This window comes from Alosa pseudoharengus, unplaced genomic scaffold, assembly GCF_046254945.1.
Source record: "Alosa pseudoharengus isolate Yale_2024_CS ecotype anadromous, Long Island Sound unplaced genomic scaffold, YU_APseudo_1.1 YU_APseudo_1.1_scf_1, whole genome shotgun sequence".
In the NCBI taxonomy this organism is placed as follows: domain Eukaryota; kingdom Metazoa; phylum Chordata; class Actinopteri; order Clupeiformes; family Clupeidae; genus Alosa; species Alosa pseudoharengus.
The window spans coordinates 23,092,308-23,111,059 of record NW_027468564.1 but is presented as its reverse complement, the minus strand read 5'-3'; the positions used below and the strand labels follow the sequence as shown (position 1 = coordinate 23,111,059).

Genomic DNA, 18,752 nt, shown 5'->3' with positions numbered 1-18,752 from the left:
GAAACATTTCGTTTGGTCCCCGGGGGCCACTCCCCCTCCGCGCTGGGCCCCCCGAAACCCAAAAAATGCAGTTTTTCCTAAATAACTACCTGAACCGTGGCACCGAGGATGAAGACATTTTTATGGTATGTTGGTCTCAAGGGCCCACATCAACCTAGCCCATAATCACTCATTTGTGATTTGCACCCCCCCGGTAAAAAATGAAAATGCAATATCATTCTGCTTTAATCGCCCCTCTCTTCAGTAAAGACATTCAGAACTGCACCAAATTTTATGTGTATGATTAACCTGACATTCTCTGGGGGTATGCCAAGTTTCGTAGAATTTCATCCATGGGGGGGTCTAAAAAATTAAGTTATGTGTACATTTAGTGACTGTACACTCATTGGCCTGTAGATGGTGGTGCACACATATACACATGCACACACACACACACACAGGCACCCACATACTATCGGTATTAGAACGGCCGATACATAATTACAAATTCAGTAGGATTAAAAGAAAGCCAAAATAAATATTCATCATCATCATGGCTGCATTTCCAGTATTGGCGATAAGTAGACGTTTGTCCACTAGATGGCGCATCGTTGCAGTGAGACGTAATTTTGTTGGAAGTTAATCTAAAGTGGGTTGGAAAGACACGCTTCCTACAAGGACAAGACTGTAGGCTACAGTAGTTTACTGCAGAGAACGTCTAAGGGTAGGATGATTTCTGCATGACATGTAATTCCCATTTCCTCTTGAAGCCGAAATAAATCTGAGAATGTTTATCGGACATGATTGTTTTTTACTGCAGGTAGGCTACGTTAATCCTATCAATAGCAGAACGTAGGTAAAATAATGTTACCGTTAGCATGGTTCAGTGATGGAGGCCAATTTGATTATTGATGTATTTGTAGAAAACCATAAATGCGTTTATAGGCTACCAAGCAAATCGATAACAGCACTAATTGTATCTTTCGACTGTCATCTCTTTTGCTTATGACCATAACCTAGGCTACTAACAGGAGCTAAGTGAGTTAGCCACAACACGTTCGCTACGTGATGGTTTTTTAATGGAAAATATATAGGCTACCAAAAGATAACCTGTCTATGATGCATCCTAAACACCGGGCTGGGACATTTCTGCTCAAGGTCTCAAAAAGCATCTGAGTCAACGTTCATTCCCAAATACCCATATAGGCTACTTCAATCCTCTATTTTCAAAGGTGATTCAAGTAAGTAAGAGCATGGCTCAAAGTAAAGTAACTGAAACTACATAAATTCGTCAAAGTAAATAATTTGTGTCAACTCGCCGCTATGTAGATTTATTAACGCACCCGTGATCTACATCTCCATTTAAACCAGATGTTTTAGAGTGCACGTTGAGATGTATTCAGGGCAGGGCTGTACCTACACATATTTGTTGCACGTGCTACAAAAATCATTCTTTGCGATGGATGATTTAGTACCAACGTTACACCGGTCAGATACAGTTTTGCCTATGGCTATTCCGTGAGACTGAGGCGCTTTTTGTTTGTTCGAAGTGCGTGTTTAGGGTGTGAGAGGGGAGTCGATGTGCTTTGATTCCAGCTTGGTAGTTGTAGTCTATGCGATTAAAAAACACGTGTGTGTGAAGTATCCAAACAATGATAACGCTTTCATTATGGCTGCTTTAGCCACAGACCTTGACAGTGGGTTGGGTCCATTTAGAAGTGTCCACTTCATTCGCCCTTTCCGTGATTCACACAGCTACGTGAAATGTATTACTACTGATATGCAAAACTATTACTTTTCCCAAGAGGTGGCAGCTTGATACTGTAAGGTGTAAGCCATTGGTTCCAAAGGAGATTTTATTTGGGTCGCCAGCATAGCCTAGTGACAGTGTTGTGTAATAGGCCTAGCATAGGGCCTACCTTATATAGCTTATAGTTTGTTAACAGTCACGGTTTTGTCATAACTCCCTCTATGCATTTTTGCATTTAGAATAGCTCTAAAACCGGGGGGCGAACACGTCGCAGGGGGGGCGCCAGTGCGTGGATATCTCAATCGCAAAATTAAACAATATTTCTATCGGGCGCCTACCATGGACTAGGCTGGGTGAAAATCAAAAGATTGCGTCGAAAGATTGAGCTTAACCATGGACCTCATAGTTGCAAAATGCAAAGGAACATGAATCAGCATATTATTTGCACAAACAATAACGGACAGTAGCTCTTCAACTTTGCCCGTTAAAATGTGTATGAACAGTCTCGCAACGCATTTCATGAAGGCCCTTTTGGACATGTCTGGGTAAAACGGCATTTTGTTTTAGACTACTGGTATTTAATTTGTGCATTGACAATAAAGCTGAATATCATTTGAACTAGATGACTAAACTTATGCATATGTAGAAGAAGAAACATTCACAAAAATCCATGACATGACCTCTCTTCTTGATAGCTGTTGAAAACTGCATGGAACTGACAGGGATTGTTTTGTTTAATAATAAATAAATAAATACATTATGCTGCTACCTTCTGCTTTTCCCAAATACAATGTAGCCTACAGGTGTACCTTTCATCAGTCCAGTTGCAATGGATGGACTGTGATGAACTGCCCTACTTGCGATTGTTTAGAGATTTTAAAGGTTTTATAACAATGCTACAAATGTTTTGGCCCAGAAACAAATCTATTCACCTTTGCAGCCCCAGTAGGCTACTTTGTGTGCGGAATGTGTGCAAACACACATTCCAAACAAGCATTCACAAAAGTTTCAAGAGTGGGTGATGGAGTAGAAGATGGAGACAAATTCATTAATATGATTTATTTTCGCGGAATGGATGTACAGGACTGAGCGGTGGTCATATTTTGTACCGCTATGCGGTACATCTAGTTTATTTCGCTCCTAGGCAAGGGTCCTATAGTCTTCCTGGCAATGCTGCAGTTCTTTGTAGCTTAAATAGCCTACTAAAGCCTTCATACTGACCTTTGGTGATAATTTGCAAATGTAGCCTATAACTAGATGTACCGCAGAGCGGTACAAAATATGACCGCCGCCCAGTCCAGCACATTTTTTCCACAAAAATCACGCTGAAAGGCCTATATGATTCTGTCTCACTAAATTGCATTATCCACACTCAATTCTCACTGGTATCTGCTAGACAACAAGTACCAAAACATGATTAGTTCATAGATTTCACATGTAAAATTCATTTTATACAACCCCACCCCCATCTTGCCTGTTCATAATTCTGAGAAATTCTTGAATTGTGTGCATGTGTGCGTGTACAGTACATGTTTATGTTTATGTGTGTGTGTGTGTGTGTGCGTGCTTGTGTGTGTGCCTGCGTCTGTGTCTGCTTGTGCATGTGCATGCATGCGTACATATGTCTACTGTGTGAGTCATATGTATGATTACTGTGAATGTTTGTGTGTGCGTTTGTATCTGTTTATGCACATGTGTGCATATGGAATGGGTTAACATGACCCCTGGAGGCAAACATATGGAAAAAATTGGTCATCCTAGGCCCTACGGTTCTCAAGATATTCAAAGAAAACGGTGTCTGCCCTACCCTCCTTTTGGGGGGTCCAGTCCAGCGGGGGGGCTACAGATCAAAACGAAAAACGATGGTTCCATGATATCCATGTGGGGTTACATGCCCACCAAGTTTCGTGTAACCCGGTCTTTCAGTGTCTCAGGAATCCTTGTTGGTGTACGGTCACTAAATGTACACATAAATTATTTTATTGTAAGGCCCCCCATGAACGAAAGTTCACAAAACTTGGCATGCTTTCGGAGGGTGTCATAATGATCCTACACTTTCAATTTCGTACAGTTTTGACCATGTCAGCCACAGATATTGTGATGAAAACGCTTAATTTTTTGCTTTTTAATTTTTAACTAGGTGGCGCTATACATGAAATAAGTGGTAATGGGATGGGTTGACATGCCCCCTTAAGAACAACATACAAAAAAAGGTGGACCTCCTAGGCCCTACGGTTCTCGAGATATTCACAGAAAACTGTCTCTGCCACCTACAGGCCAGTTGGTGTATAGTAACATAAATTAATTTATTGTGTGGCCCCCCATGAACGGAATTCCACGAAACTTGGCATGCGTTCAGAGGGTGTTATAATGATCCTACACTTCCAATTTCGTTTTGACTATGTTAGGTCACAGATACCTGTGATTACAACACCTCATTTTTACATTTTTGTGTTTAACTAGGTGGCGCTATACAGGAAATGAGTGGTTATGGAATGGGTTGACATGGCCCTTTGAGATCAACATACAAAAAAAAAAAATGGTCCTCCTAAACCCTACGGTTCTCGAGATATTCACAGAAAACTGTGTCTGTATGGCAAGCGATTTTATCATTTACCCGCTAAGTTTGACTATCTGGAATTAACATTGTAGATATCAACAACGTCTTTCTGACTAGTCGCAATTACATTTTGGATAGTTGGAATTGTCATTCAAGATATCTGTAACGTAATTGTGACTAGTCGAAACGTCAGATAGAGATATCTGTAATTTAGTTTTAACTAGGCAAAACTAAATTACAGATATCTGTCCTCACGTCATTGAAAACAACATTCAACTCGTCACACATCTTAAATGGCAATTGCAGATATCTTTAATTCAGTTTTGACTAGGCAGAATGAAAGGTGAAGATATCTCAAACGTCATTATGACTAGTGCAAATTATTGTGCAAGACGTTGCTCTTTAGTTCCGTAGCAGAGCCCGTCTAGATTTCTAGGCTAGAGCCATCTACTTAGACATTCTGTCAGCTAATTTCCCCTCCCCAACATAATCGAAGAAAAAGTGGGCTTATTTCCTTGTTTCTATGAATGGAAGAAGAATAAGTAGGCTGTAATGTCGTAGCCTACATAAATTAGTAGGCCTAGGCTACTAGCACCAGCACCATCTACAGGAAATTCCATTCATAATGGTGTTGGCTGTAATCGAAAAAATCAAAGCAACATTGAATCATCAATTCTTGCTGCCAGCTCCTGTCTTGCATAGGCTGCAGCATTAAAAAGACGATTAAAAACTCCTTCGACCTCTGGCTGCTCTGACATGGTGCTAATTAGTGCTAATTACAAAGTTAACAGTTAACAGGTGCTATGTGATTTGAACAACAACACGCTCTTCTCCCGCCTAAAGTGGGATGCGGGCCTAATTTGCATAGCAATACAGATATCTCTAACGTCATTTCGCCTAGTCAAAACTCTAATTCAAGATATCTATAATTACATTTTGACTAGGCAGAATGAAAGTTATAGATATCTCCAATTTCAGATATCTCTAATCAAAACTCATTCAAGATATCTATAACTTGATAATAGATATCTACAATCAAATTATGACTATCCCTAACTCCAGTTTGAGATATCTACAACGTCATTTTGACTAGTGAAAATTCCATTTACAGATATCTACAATGTCATTTCGCCTAGTCAAAACTTAATTCAAGATATCTGAAAAGGAACATGTAGATATCTTGAATTGAAGTGAATTAAAGGTATCTTCAACTGGAGTTATGACTAGTCAGAATCAAATTGTAGATATCTCTAACTGGAATTAAAGATATCTAAAATTCAATTGCAGATATCCGTAATTCACATAGTGGATATCTGCAACTGAATTGTAGATATCCGTAATGATAAACCCCATAGAAATGAATGGCAAATGTGGCGTCATTTGTCCTAGGAAGAATGTCTTTGTGGATATCTGAAATGACAATTATGGATAGGAAGAATTCAACTGCGGATATCTAAAATGTTCGTTTTGACTAGGCAAAACTGAATTACAGATATCTGCAATACATATCCAGTCTAGCGGGAAAATGTTAAAATCGCTTGCCATAGTGTCTGCCCTACCCTCCTTTCGGGGGGTTCAGTCCAGCGGAGGGGGGGGGGGGCTACAGATCAAAACGAAAAACGATGGTTCCATGCTATCCATGTGGGTTTACATGCCCACCAAGTTTCGTGTACCCGGGTCTTTCAGTGTCCCGGGAATCCTTGACGGAAATTTGGACTTGCGAAAAAGAAAAGAAAAAAAAATCTGACTAAACCTATATGACCGCTTCGCTGCGCGGCGGTCATAATTAAACTGCTTATAGGCTATGCCGAAATAGTTTCAACATTTTGAATATCAGTGTCGGGTGAATTAGGAAATGTTCTCAAAGTAGCCTTGGCTGAAAGCTGCTTGGGATCCCCCCTGTCAAGCAATAACCATACAAAAAGTTAAAAACAGATGACATGATGCGCATCACTGACATAATGCGCAAATAATATAGCCTAGATATTCCAATATATTCGAATACATGTGTTTATTTTAGAGGGGATATTCGAACGTCATTTTTGAGCAATTTTGACAGCCCTAGTCCACTGTAGGCTACGTCTATTAACACCTTCCACCCAACCCAACAGAATAGGCCGGAGTAGCCACGGCGACAAGATAGAACTCAGCAGACACACGTGATCAACACTTTCAACAAGTGTCACATCAAACATAACTGATTTTGTATGGCTGAGTATTGCCACCGCCTCCGCCAGCCAGCCCCCCCACCTAATCACCCCTGCCCGTCCTGTCCCGCCCTACCACACACGCATTAGAATGAACTGGATGGAACATGTTGTCATCAGTTTCACATCCAAAAATAAAAGATCGATAAAACACATCGCAACTACAGATCAAAATGCAATATTGCTAATTGCAGCTAGTACATTTTAAAGGGACACCAGGCAACGTTTTTGTGTTAATTACTCATCTTCGTAAGTCGGTATATGGTTAAATGACTCATTACATGGCGAATGAAGACTCTCTCGCCCGCCCCTACTGCCTGTAGGAAGAATATCCCGCTTGCAAGTTCAGTGTATCGTACCCGGCGACCGAAGCAGTTTCAGTTTCCATCCTGCATCCACAGCACAGAGGGAGGCTAACGAAACGCTAGCGATTGTTGCAAACGTGTGTATAATGGCAGAGCCGGCAAATAAGCAGCGAAAACCCTTGACGGAAGATGCAAAGAAAAGGAAAAGAGCTTTAGACCGAGCGAGGGGGAGTTTCGTAGAGAAAAAGCATCAGGCTTGCCTGGTGTCCCTTTAATTCCAAACACAACAGTAGCTACAGGCCAAAAGGCATGTTTCTTAATTACAGCGCCCCCTAGAGGTCAAAGGTCACCAGATTTATTGAGTGTCCCCCTGATTGGGTCCTGAGTCCATGCACCCAGTTTGGCTTTGATACATGCAAGGGTTGCTGAGATATTAGCTCACTTCCTGTTTGGCGGCTTCGCCAGAAATTTCGATTGGCTGTTACAGCCGAATGCTACTGTCAATCGTTCCAAAAAGCGATCCACTGATAATGCATGGTCTGAAGATGGTCTATGCCAATTTTGGTGAGGATCCGCTGAAATTTGTGACCTGTGAAAATTCGTACGTGTTTTTGATTAAATCCAATATGGCGGCCGAATCAATTACGATGACATCACAAGTTGGCTTGGGTCGGCCTAAGGACCTCCAACAGTATTAGCACACACCACTAGTGCATTTTAATTCTAAGCACATCAGCAGCTACAGGCCAAAAAGCATGTTTCTTTATTACAGCGCCCCCTAGAGGTCAAAGGTCACCAGATTTCTTGAGCTTCCCCCTGATGGGGTCCTGAGTCCATGTACTAAGTTTGGTTATGATAGATGAATGGGTTGCTGAGATATGAGCTCACTTCCTGTTTGGCGGCTTCGCCGCATATTTCGATTGGCGGTTACGGGCAAACGGTTTGAGTTCCGAAGACGAAAAGGAATAACTTTTGTTAGGCTTGGTCTGAAGATCATGTATGTCAAGTTTGGTGACGATTGGACAAAATATGTGACCTGTGAAGTTTTAGTTTCACCTTCACTAAAATCCAATATGGCGTAAAATCCATCATGGCGGAAAATGACGTCATAGGGTGCGTTGAACTCGGCCTGGTCCAGGGATTCCACATTTTCCAAAATCGGGCATACGGGTCAGAAGTTACATGCGTGAACGCATGTCCAACTTTGGCCTGTTGGTGGCGCTAGAGCACTTGCGGGCTTGAAACTTGGTGAAATTAATCATGAGATTCAGCCTAATTAGTGTGCCAAATTTCCCAACTTTTCACCAGACGGTTCTATGGGCTGCCATAGACTCCAATGGCGGAGGAAAGATGTTAAAGCTACCTTGTGTAAGAACTTCTCCCATCTAGCGGTGAAATTCTATACGACAACCAACTGAATATTACTTTCTAGCCCCTCCCATTCCGAAAGCATTTTAACTCCTACGGTGGCCGTTTCATGCCAAGCAGTGTTGCCACAGTTACATTGAAAAAGTAATCTGATTACTGATTACTGATTACTCCTTTAAAAAGTAACTTAGTTACTTTACTGATTACTTGATTTTAAAAGTAACTAAGTTAGATTACAAGTTACTTTATTAGTTACTTTCAGCAGCTGCCGACAACACCCCCAACGCCTCAACATAAAAATGATAACGGTTTTGTCAATACTCAATATACTGGAAGTGCATTTTAACAGCAATGTATAGCAGACATCCCAACCTAACCTACTTAGATACTGAAATTCAGATGTTTGTTCAATAATGTCTAAGTACACCAAATAAGGAAGGCCTACTGATAGAAACTGTTATAGTAAAATATGTAGATTTTTTTTCATGTAGCCTTGGCAACTAGCCATCTTGTAGCCTATAGGCCTGAATAATATGCAAATGAAATTACACTTGTTAAACTCACCTCAACAAGTCTTTTGCAATCATTTAACCCGCCGTGAGCAATGCTAAAGTTGCTGTTACAAACAGTGCAGTGTGCAAGATGATCATTATGTTTTAATCTTTTGAGACAATTGGGTACACTTTCGTGTAGTCTGATGTGAAATGGGTCTTAAATCTTCCTTTTTGAGGGGCACTGACGCTGCCATGACGCTTCCTAGATACACTGACTGAACTGATTAATTATGTTTGGGAGAAAAGAGATATAAGCACTTACACTGAAAACGGATTAGTTGATTTAGCAAAACAGACCAGGATGCTCTCTGTCTTGGATGCGCTTCAGGCACAAACGCACCACTCCTCTCTCTCTCCCTCTCCGTTGTGTGCGCATTAAGCTATGCACACGCGATTTGAAGCAAAGATTCTAGAATCTTTGATTTGAAGTCCGGTCTGGCTTGCGTGCTCTTGTTCGCTCTAGGTTCCGGGAGATTTTATGTAATTTGCGGGCGTCAGGAAGCCGCTATCAATATGTGGGAGACTCCCAAAACTTCGGGAGACTTGGGATGTCTAGCTAGACAACACTTTGTCGCCAGCACAGAATGTAAAATGTACCTTAATGTTGTCATGTTTAGCTGACACAAACTCAAAGTAATGACTGATGAAATGTGCATCTCTCTCCATTGTTGTTTACGTTTGTGTCACTGCGTGGTTTTACACGTGAATTGTGCTCATGCTGAAAACGTGAGCATAGCCTACATGACATTAATCCCCAAGACAAGAAGAAAGCAAAGAATATATCTTTTTACTAAGGAAAATTACAAAAATAGTAACGCACAGTAACTTAGATAAGTAACTTTAATCTGATTACTGGTTTGTAAATAGTAGCGCGTTAGATTACTCATTACTGAAAAAAGTGGTCAAAATAGACTAACGCGTTACTAAGTAATGCGTTAATGGCATCACTGGGAGTAGGGGATTGACAGCAACATAGCCAATCACATTATTTTCACTGAATTTAACATTAACTGCGATGTTTGATTTTAAATTAATGTAAATTTAGCCGGGACTGTAAGCTGGCACACGTGGGTGGTCAATGTTTTCCGTGGGTGCTCGAGCGCCGGACCACCCACGGTATTGGCGCCTATGACAAGCGTATCTCGCGGTTGCATCCATTACAAACAAACATGCAATGTGAACGTCTGAGATTGGGGAGAGCACTAAATGCTCTACTGAATAAGCACAAAGTCAAACCTTTAAATGAAAAACACTCTTAAATAATCAAAAAAATAAACCGCTGAAGTAAACTTGTGACCATCAAAAATCGTTTATCGCCTGTAACTCCGTGATAACAGGACTTAACAGGAAGGCATTTGGCTGAGCAACGGACATTAATATGCTCTATATTTTGTCCAAATGATGTCTGTCTATCATCGTTGCACTCAGAGAAAACCAGAATGTTTAATTTGTCCTGCGTTTCTTCTACGGCTGCAAACGGGATTCACTCGCAGTTAACCAAATATGTCTTTATTAGGGCAGGGCAGGCATATTTCTGGCTATTAAATTATTTCTAAACCAGTCTTCTAAAGTTTGTAGTGAAGTCTGTGTAGGGTTTTCCAGGCTCCATTTCTTTTTACGAGACACCCTGCTCACTTGAGACATCTGCCGGTTGTTTGGGTTGTTGCAGCGTCGTTGCAGCGTCACTGGAAAAATACAAATTAAAGTCGCGTGATCCCGCGCGCGGACCGCGAGGGAGGCTGGCCAAGTCGAGGCACTGCCCACTGTAGCTTGAATTGTTAAAAAGTAATGGCCCAAGGAACTTAGTGAGTTAAAACTGCATTTTATCAGACTAATGACCCTGTTTTTTAAGCCTCCCATATCCCATAAAATAAATTAGACATAAGCTTAAACTGTTATTTTGCCATGGAATCTGTTGACCTGCCATGGAATGACCCAGTTACTAGGGCTGAACATGGAAGCTGTGTGCAAACGTTAACTGGGTAAGACGTAAACACGGAAGTGACGTAGCCTAGTTCCCGCCTTGACGAGTGACTTGACAGATTGCAGATCGAATTCCCATTTGAATTTTGTAACACAAAGAGCGTGGCAAAGTGCAATGCAATCACGGGGGGCGCTATTTCTTTTCCATTTGAATAAAATGCCTCAAAGCGATGGCAAATCGTTTTGCCCAAAATAATCCAAATTGTTTTCAGGCTGGCATTTTCAGTTTTGCAATCCTACATTGCACTTTGAATATTAAATTGCAAAACGAATTGACAGGTAAATGATGAAACTGAATATTGAAAATTGAAATGCAAAATGAATTGCCATTTGAATTTTGAGACTGAAGTACCATGGCAAAATGGAATGCAATTCAATCCATGTATATTTTTTAACCAAAATTATTCAAATTGATTTCAGGATTACATTGTCACTTTGCAGATTAAAATACAATTTGTTGGAAATTATTGCAAATTGCAATATTAAATTGCATAATGAATTGGCAATTGCATAATGTAATGTCTTTTTGAATTGCATATTGCAGATTGCATTCTCATTTGAATAAAGCTACACATATGCTTCCATAGCTGACTGTGCTATTGAAGTCAAGGTGTCTACTGTATGTCAGGATGAGGGTGCTGTGTGTTTTTCTGATATAAAGTGACTGCATCTGATTTTGTCTATAGTCATGCTTTTTTCCTAATCCCTGGCAAAGGGAATTGAGGCTTTAAAAAAGAATTGTGACAAGCCCGTTTGACTGTGAATTTTTAATGTTTAATATTTGATTTGGAATTTGAGCTCCAGCCTAGCGAACTGTTCCTGTACAGTAAGCGGTATGAACCACAGTCTGACTTCTATGACACTTGCATTTCATCATCACCATGTTCTCACAGGTCCTGTTGAACTTCCACAGCTGAGAGTGATGCTATTGGGGAAGACTGGAGCAGGGAAGAGTGCATCAGGAAACACCATCCTGGGCAGAGAGGCATTTAAATCTGAAGCATCTGCTTTACCAGTAACCAAATACTGCAAGAGTCAAAGTGGAGTTGTGGAAGGAAGAAACATCACTGTAATTGACACACCAGGCATCACAAGGGAATGTGAATGGCTTTTAGAAAATGAAGCACCCCATGTTTTCTTATTGGTGATTCCCCTGGGTAGATTCACAGAAGAAGACAGCAATGAAGTAAAGTGGATCCAGAACAGTTTTGGTGAGGATGCCCTGAAGTTCACCATTGTTCACTGGAGGAGACCAGATGAAAGGAGAATCAGTTGAGGAGTTTCTGCATGAAAGTTCTGGACTACAGACTCTGGTGAAAAGTGTTGGTGGAAGATATCACATCTTTAATAACAGAAATCCAGAATGGCACCAACAGGTGAGGGAGCTGCTGGAGAAGATAGAGGTGTTACTGAGGAAGAACATGGGTTATTCCTTTTCCCATGGCCTGCATGACCAGCTAAAAAGAACGTTGAAGGAGGAGGAGGGGAAGAGACAGAAACTGGAAGAATTCTTACAAATGAATAAAAATGAAAAGACTGAAGAATTCAATATAAAAATTAAAAATATGGAGAAGATGTTGAAGCAGTGTAAGGAGCAGAAGAACTGTACAATGAAGAACTTTGAGGCTATATCAGAGGATACACCTATTGGGACTCTGCAGTCTGCATTGATTGGGTGTGTGAGGGGCATTACTTCTGTTTGGGTCTTACTAAAAAAGTTTGTGCTTGATCTGCTATGGTTGGTGCTGTTTGTCCTTTCTGTGACTGTTATTATACACTTTATTTCCTTACATTCCTGATTGCTTATCCTATCTGATTGATCTGATTGTAGGTTTTGCAACTGCAATAGTTATTGGCCCATAAAATACCATGACAGATTTGGGGTGCGAGTTCAGCGGCAATGTTTCCAAGTTGAAATGTGCTTTCCTCCCGGTCAGTCATATTCTCTGGCAATACGCAATGTTCAGGAAAAGCTATGTCAATACAGAGACACTGAAATGGGCGAGAGCTTTCTGGTCTGGTGAATTTGAATAAACACATGCTACCAGCATTCAATCCCAATCTAGCTATTGGCAAATAAATTCCAACATCCCTTTATCATAAGAATGGAACATTCTGCCGTCCTATGTGAAATAAGCAAGACAGTAGGCCAAAGTTAACTCAAACTTAAATCAGTTAGGCAAAAGGCCTAATTGTGTAATTTGTCTTTGCATAATTTGAATCATGCAAGCACACATAAGTACACACAATAAAGTATTGTCACTTATTCCAGAACTTAGGCTACAAAACATATAAATAGACAGTGGCAATTAGGCAACATTATTTCCAACCACTGTATATTCACATAACCTATGATAGTATTTGAATGCATGGCCAACACATGAAACAAGGCAGACAAACCTTTCAAATCTTCCTTTGTTGTGGTGTTATCAGTTAATTTATTCAGTTCATTCATTTCTTTTTGCATGTCTCTCCAATTAATACTAATGCCAGATAAGAATAAAACTTTTAAATAGTAGTCCTATCATAGTTATCAGATATTTACTAGGTTATAATGTATTTTTTGGCATTTTCACAGAGTAGGCTATCCCATTGGGATTCCATTGGAGATTAAACATGTTTCACTATCTTTTTGTGAAATTAATTGTTTAGAGCAGAATTAATGCTACATTTCATTCTTTGAAAAACTATTCTACGGAGCCCCCCTGGGGATAGGGTGGGCAATATTTTTAGACCGCACTTTTGCGTTCCCACGCAATACTTTTTGCGTTCCCTCGCAATACTTTTGCGTTCCCACGCAATACTTTTGCGTTCCCTCACAATAGTTTTTGCGTTCCCACGCAATACTTTTGCATTCCCTCGCAATAGTTTTTGCGTTCCCTCGCAATAGTTTGGAGTGGTCTATTGCAGGGCTCTGTATTCCCAGTCTGGCGTAGGAGACACACAGGTCCGTTGGTTTGCACATCATGGATAACCTCGACTTGATTAAGTTTTAGAAAAATTGAGATAGTCCTACCGCACACTGTTTTGACGTTTCACTTGATTTTATTCAGAGCGAACAACGCGTTTCGCATATAGCGTCCTCAGGTTCGCTCAGGTATGGTCTGAGCTCTCAGGTGTGTCTTTAATTACCTTCTAGTCACATGACCAGTTGTTTGTAACGTCCATTTTAAATGCCAAAATCCCATATTCCCATAAACAGATAAATACAATCAACAGACAAAGATATTGAACACGTCCGCAAAGATATACAATATACAATATATACACAATTCTTATCAAATATATACATATATACATAATTATCATCATCAAAAATAGTGTCATCAAAAGTCCAACAAGATCAAAGAGTTTTGCAGAAACAGTGCATATAGGTCACAGGTATCATCAATGCATCACCAATGCCACAAATACAGCTAAACCAGTGGGTAATACCCCATTGTCTATACACTTACATTTACAGAAAACAGCTTAAGTCCTGTGATTCATTCATGCCAGCGGGTTCAAGAGTGGACAGTTCATTTATCCAAAAGGCCTCTCTTCTCAAGAGCTGTTTGACTATGTTACCACCTCTAGGGTTTGGTAGTACCCTCTCAATGCCAATAAACCTGAGGGAGGCAACAGAACCATGCTTTTTTTCAATGTAATGTCTAGCAATGGCATAGTCAAGATTATTGTTTCTAATGGCTGCCTTATGTTCTGCTATTCTCAGCTTGAGGTTGCGTTTGGTCTGTCCTACATACATAAGGCCACAAGGGCATATCAGTGCATAAATGACATGGGTAGATAGGCAATTTATAAATTCTTTGATCTTGTACTTTCGTCCAGTATGTGAGTGGCTGAATGTTTTAGTGTCAAAAGTGTTGGCGCAATGGGCACATCTACCGCATCTATAATTCCCATAGACTTGCTGAGAAAGCCAGTTAGTCTGTGTGGGTTCCTGGTACACGGAACTAACCACCATGTCTCTAACATTCCTGCCTCTTTTGAAACAGAAACGAGGTTTGGAAGAAGACAAATGGTTGAGATTTGGGTCGCATTGTAGGATTCTCCAGATTCTCATTGATTAAGTTTTACTTTAACATGGGGCTCACATACAAACATATGCAGGAGGCTTTGGCGGTGAGACACAATGTGGTTATGTGCTTGAAGACTCTGAAGAGTATTTTAAAGAAAAACGGTCTTTCGTCGGAGATATGATGCACTAGAACAGCGGTTCCCAAACTTTTTCCCCGCGGACCACCTTCTACATTCTGACTCGGCTCGCGTACCCCCACCATCCAACACATAAAAAAGTAACACATTCTATTGACGCATTCCAGGCATCGTGTTTAATTAGCCGCCCTTGATGATGATGATAACATGATAACAAAATCAAAATGTGCAACTGGTCTATGAGCTCTCACGCTAAAAAAAAACAGTGTGGAGAACCACATTAGAATGGTTAGATAGCATCTCACTGCAGACCACGCACTGTGGCTTTGAGCAGTCTGTCTCCCAATCCACGTGAAGCCTAGGGCTATATGCCTCACAGGCTTACGTGAATGGGATCTGCGTACAGAGCCCCCAACATACCAGAGGAAGAAAAAGGTTTTCTTAACACCAAAACTATTGCGAGGGAACGCAAAAACTATTGCGAGGGAACGCAAAAGTATTGCGTGGGAACGCAAAAACTTTTGCGAGGGAACGCAAAAGTATTGCGTGGGAACGCAAAAACTATTGCGTGGGAACGCAAAAAGTGCGGTCTAAAAATATTGCCCACCCTGTCCCCAGGGGGGCTCCGTACTATTCAGATGTGCAGTAATAATGAGATTTCAAAGGCTACTTTAATCTCATCTGACGGATTCAATTTAAAGGCATTGCTCAACACTGCTATTGGTCAACTTTAACCAAATGTTTTATTAATCAACTTCTCTCGTGCAATACTGTGCATTTTCTGCAATATTTGTCAGGGATACTGCCAAACTTGCAAGCCCGTCCCCAATTGTAATCTGTATACTGTAAATTTGCCTAGCTTCAGATGAACCACAACTGACGAGACAAAAACCTTGGTTCTTTCAGGTAACATTATGTCCTATGTGTATATATATATATATCCCTATTTCGTAATGGTTAAAAATGTAAGAAAAAAATGTATACATTTCTGTGATTAAAAATATGTTGTTGAAGTTTTGATGAATGTATGCACTGAAGATAAGCTATGACTGCCTGCATTTGAGTATATTTCTAACACTGTTTCATAATACTTTCATTGATGGATCTTCTGCTGTCAGTCATTGAGCTCTTAGTAGTTTAAACAGATTTCCAGTTCATATCTGTTCTGTGTATATGTTTACTGTTCTCCATTGGGCTGGGATGTGGACTGCATGTCCAACTATAATAAGAATGTTGATCTTATTAGCACCCCCAAACCTGAAAACACAACTCTCCAGGTTCACTGTACAAATCACTCACTGCTTCATGTCAATAAGGCCTCAGTCCTCCAACAGTAAGAAAAAAACAGTCACACTCCTATATATTATTGTGTTTATTTGTTTTATGTTTCATGTGTATATTTTGTTTTCCAAATAAAGGTGAAGAATATATTTTCAGATATGGCCTGCTGTTCTTGGACTTTCTTTTCTCTGCACCAGTGGCGTTCATGCTCCAGCTGTGTGATCAGTGGGGCTTCCAGACTCTTGTTCATTCTAACATTCTCCAGACTTCTGAGGAAATGAAAGTGATCCTTATGTGACCTATCGTTAAATTGACATCACCAGAAACATGTTGCCAGAAACTGTTTCAGTTTGTGGAAGTTGTTTACTGACGTTTTTTTCTAGCATCCAGCCTCCCTTAAGACATCACATCACAACAATATGAAATGTTGATAATTCCCTCGAGTCAAGCCTGCATAGTAACCGACTTATGGAGAGGGCACAGAAAGGGTTGAGAGTGAGCCCTCACACACTTCACAATTTCACAGTGGGGCAGGCCTAAGCCTTCATTAAGTTAGCTGAGGGATTCAGTACTGTCCCATGTATGCCCCTTACTGGTAATCAGTAGTCATAACTGAACTAAACGCCCTGTCCCCGTAGAGCTGATAGAGTTAATTGTCTTCTGGCATCTACAACATTACACCATTGCATCTATCAGATGATCTGTATCAGATTTATAATGAATGTATAAATACAAATGAATGTATAAATAAATCATAAACACAGACATTATCATTATCAAAAAACAAAATAAACAAAACATTGGTCCCAGAGTTGAATGACTTGTGGGTATTTAGGTCTCATGTATTTTACATTTATTGGAGTCATTTTTGGAGTTTGGAGTTTAAAATGCTCCTCATTTCCAAGCTTTATGTAGGTCAAAGATTGTCATCTGATTTTGAAATGAAGAGCCGATATGAAGGATATGGCCTCTCTCACACCCACAGAAGAATCCCACAAATCTTGTTTGTGGTTCCCCGTTTCCTCGACCAGAAAGGTAGGAATCGAAACTTATTAAAGATAAATAATCCACAACACCGAGTCTGAATCAGTTTGTTTGAGACACAGATGAGGAAGGTAAGATAATATTCTGGGGTTTTTTTTGTTTGTCAACAGCTTTTTTTATACGGATTCTGTTAATTGAAATATTATTTTGCAAATGGATTTTATGACGATGACATATTTTTCTACATATTAGTTTGCAAATGGATGGGATTAAATATATAGATTATTGTTGATGGTCCCTGAATACTGTGTTGTCTGGTTTACAGTATAAACTGTCAACTATTTGGCAATATTAATGTGCAGGAGTTCAGTGGTGATTATTTTATGGTATTATGGCGTGTCTAACAGAGTAGATCACAGGGTTATGTAAACAGTTATGAAAAACAGTTACGTTTTTCTCATCTGTTGTCTTTAAAACCATGTACCTTAATTTTCAAAGTTATATCATGTACCATAACATTTGAAACGGAATAGTTTCAGAATTTCTCATCATCACAATTACCTGTACTGTATGTGGAGAGACCACAGTACAATTATAGTTATAGTTGGCTGAGAGTCAATTTAAACGTTATCTATAGTTTACAAAACAAGAGATACAAAGGTTGTAAGTGTGGCATAACTGATCCATATCTTCTAAGTGAAATATGATACTGTATGTTATTACACAGCTCTTTGTAATGCTTTAGAATGCTCCATTCACTTGAATGGGCCTTCCCAACCTATGGAGGTCTTGTAAAACAGACCATTGCTATGTACAGACTGCTGTCAAGGAAAATGGGTTTTGTGGCACTGATTTATGTCTTTCATATAATTCTGCGAATATAGGTTATTTGGCTCAGTATATGGTCGGAGACGGCCGATTTGCAGATAAACATAATTTGTTTTCCTTTGTTATGCTTGGATTTTGTGAAAGTTAGTGAGAAATAGGCACTGTACATTCTAAAAATTCAAAACATGTCTTTTGGTGTGAGATAACTATCTAACCTTAGAAAGATAACTTAACCTAGAATTTTATTAGAAAGCTTATTTAATCCAAGTTTGATAATACATAATGGATACATGAAAAAAGTGGAAAGGTTCCTATTATGAAAAAATGGAAGATTACAAAACACATAATAATATTAAAATAAATAGATGCATATGTTTACTCTACACTGGACACGGTGGAACAGTGGTAACATCAACAATCGATTTGATTCCCGGCACTTAATTTCAAACACATTCCTGTTACGTGTGACACTTGACAACACGGCACACCCTAGAAACTGGAAGAACCAGAGATTGGTTATGTGGAAATCACCAAATGGAATTTTTTATCACAATCATATGCAGATTCAAGTCTTCACATCTTCAAATTGTATGTAATACTTGCATGGCAGTTCTACCAAGAAAACTGAAATACATGAGTATTTACAGATTAAGCAAAAGAGAAAAATAAATTAGTTATATCAATTAGAATACATACAGAGGTTTAAGATGAGTTACAAGGTGTTTAATACTATTTTTTCAGGAATGGGATGGGAGACTTTTTATATCTCTTTGTTCTGTCTTGGAGAGTCTGTAATTG

The 18,752-nt window shown here is 39.8% G+C and overlaps 1 protein-coding gene across 1 annotated transcript in view; it reads left to right on the top strand.

Annotated features, from left to right (window-relative positions):
- LOC143117454 (uncharacterized) overlaps nt 1-11,982 on the top strand; it is a 46,583-nt gene extending 34,601 nt beyond the window's left edge. The window contains exon 18 of the mRNA XM_076279187.1: nt 11,600-11,982. Coding sequence (XP_076135302.1) covers nt 11,600-11,982 — 383 coding nt within the window. The remainder of the gene's footprint in view (nt 1-11,599) is intronic.
- The last annotated feature ends 6,770 nt before the right edge of the window (nt 11,983-18,752 follow it).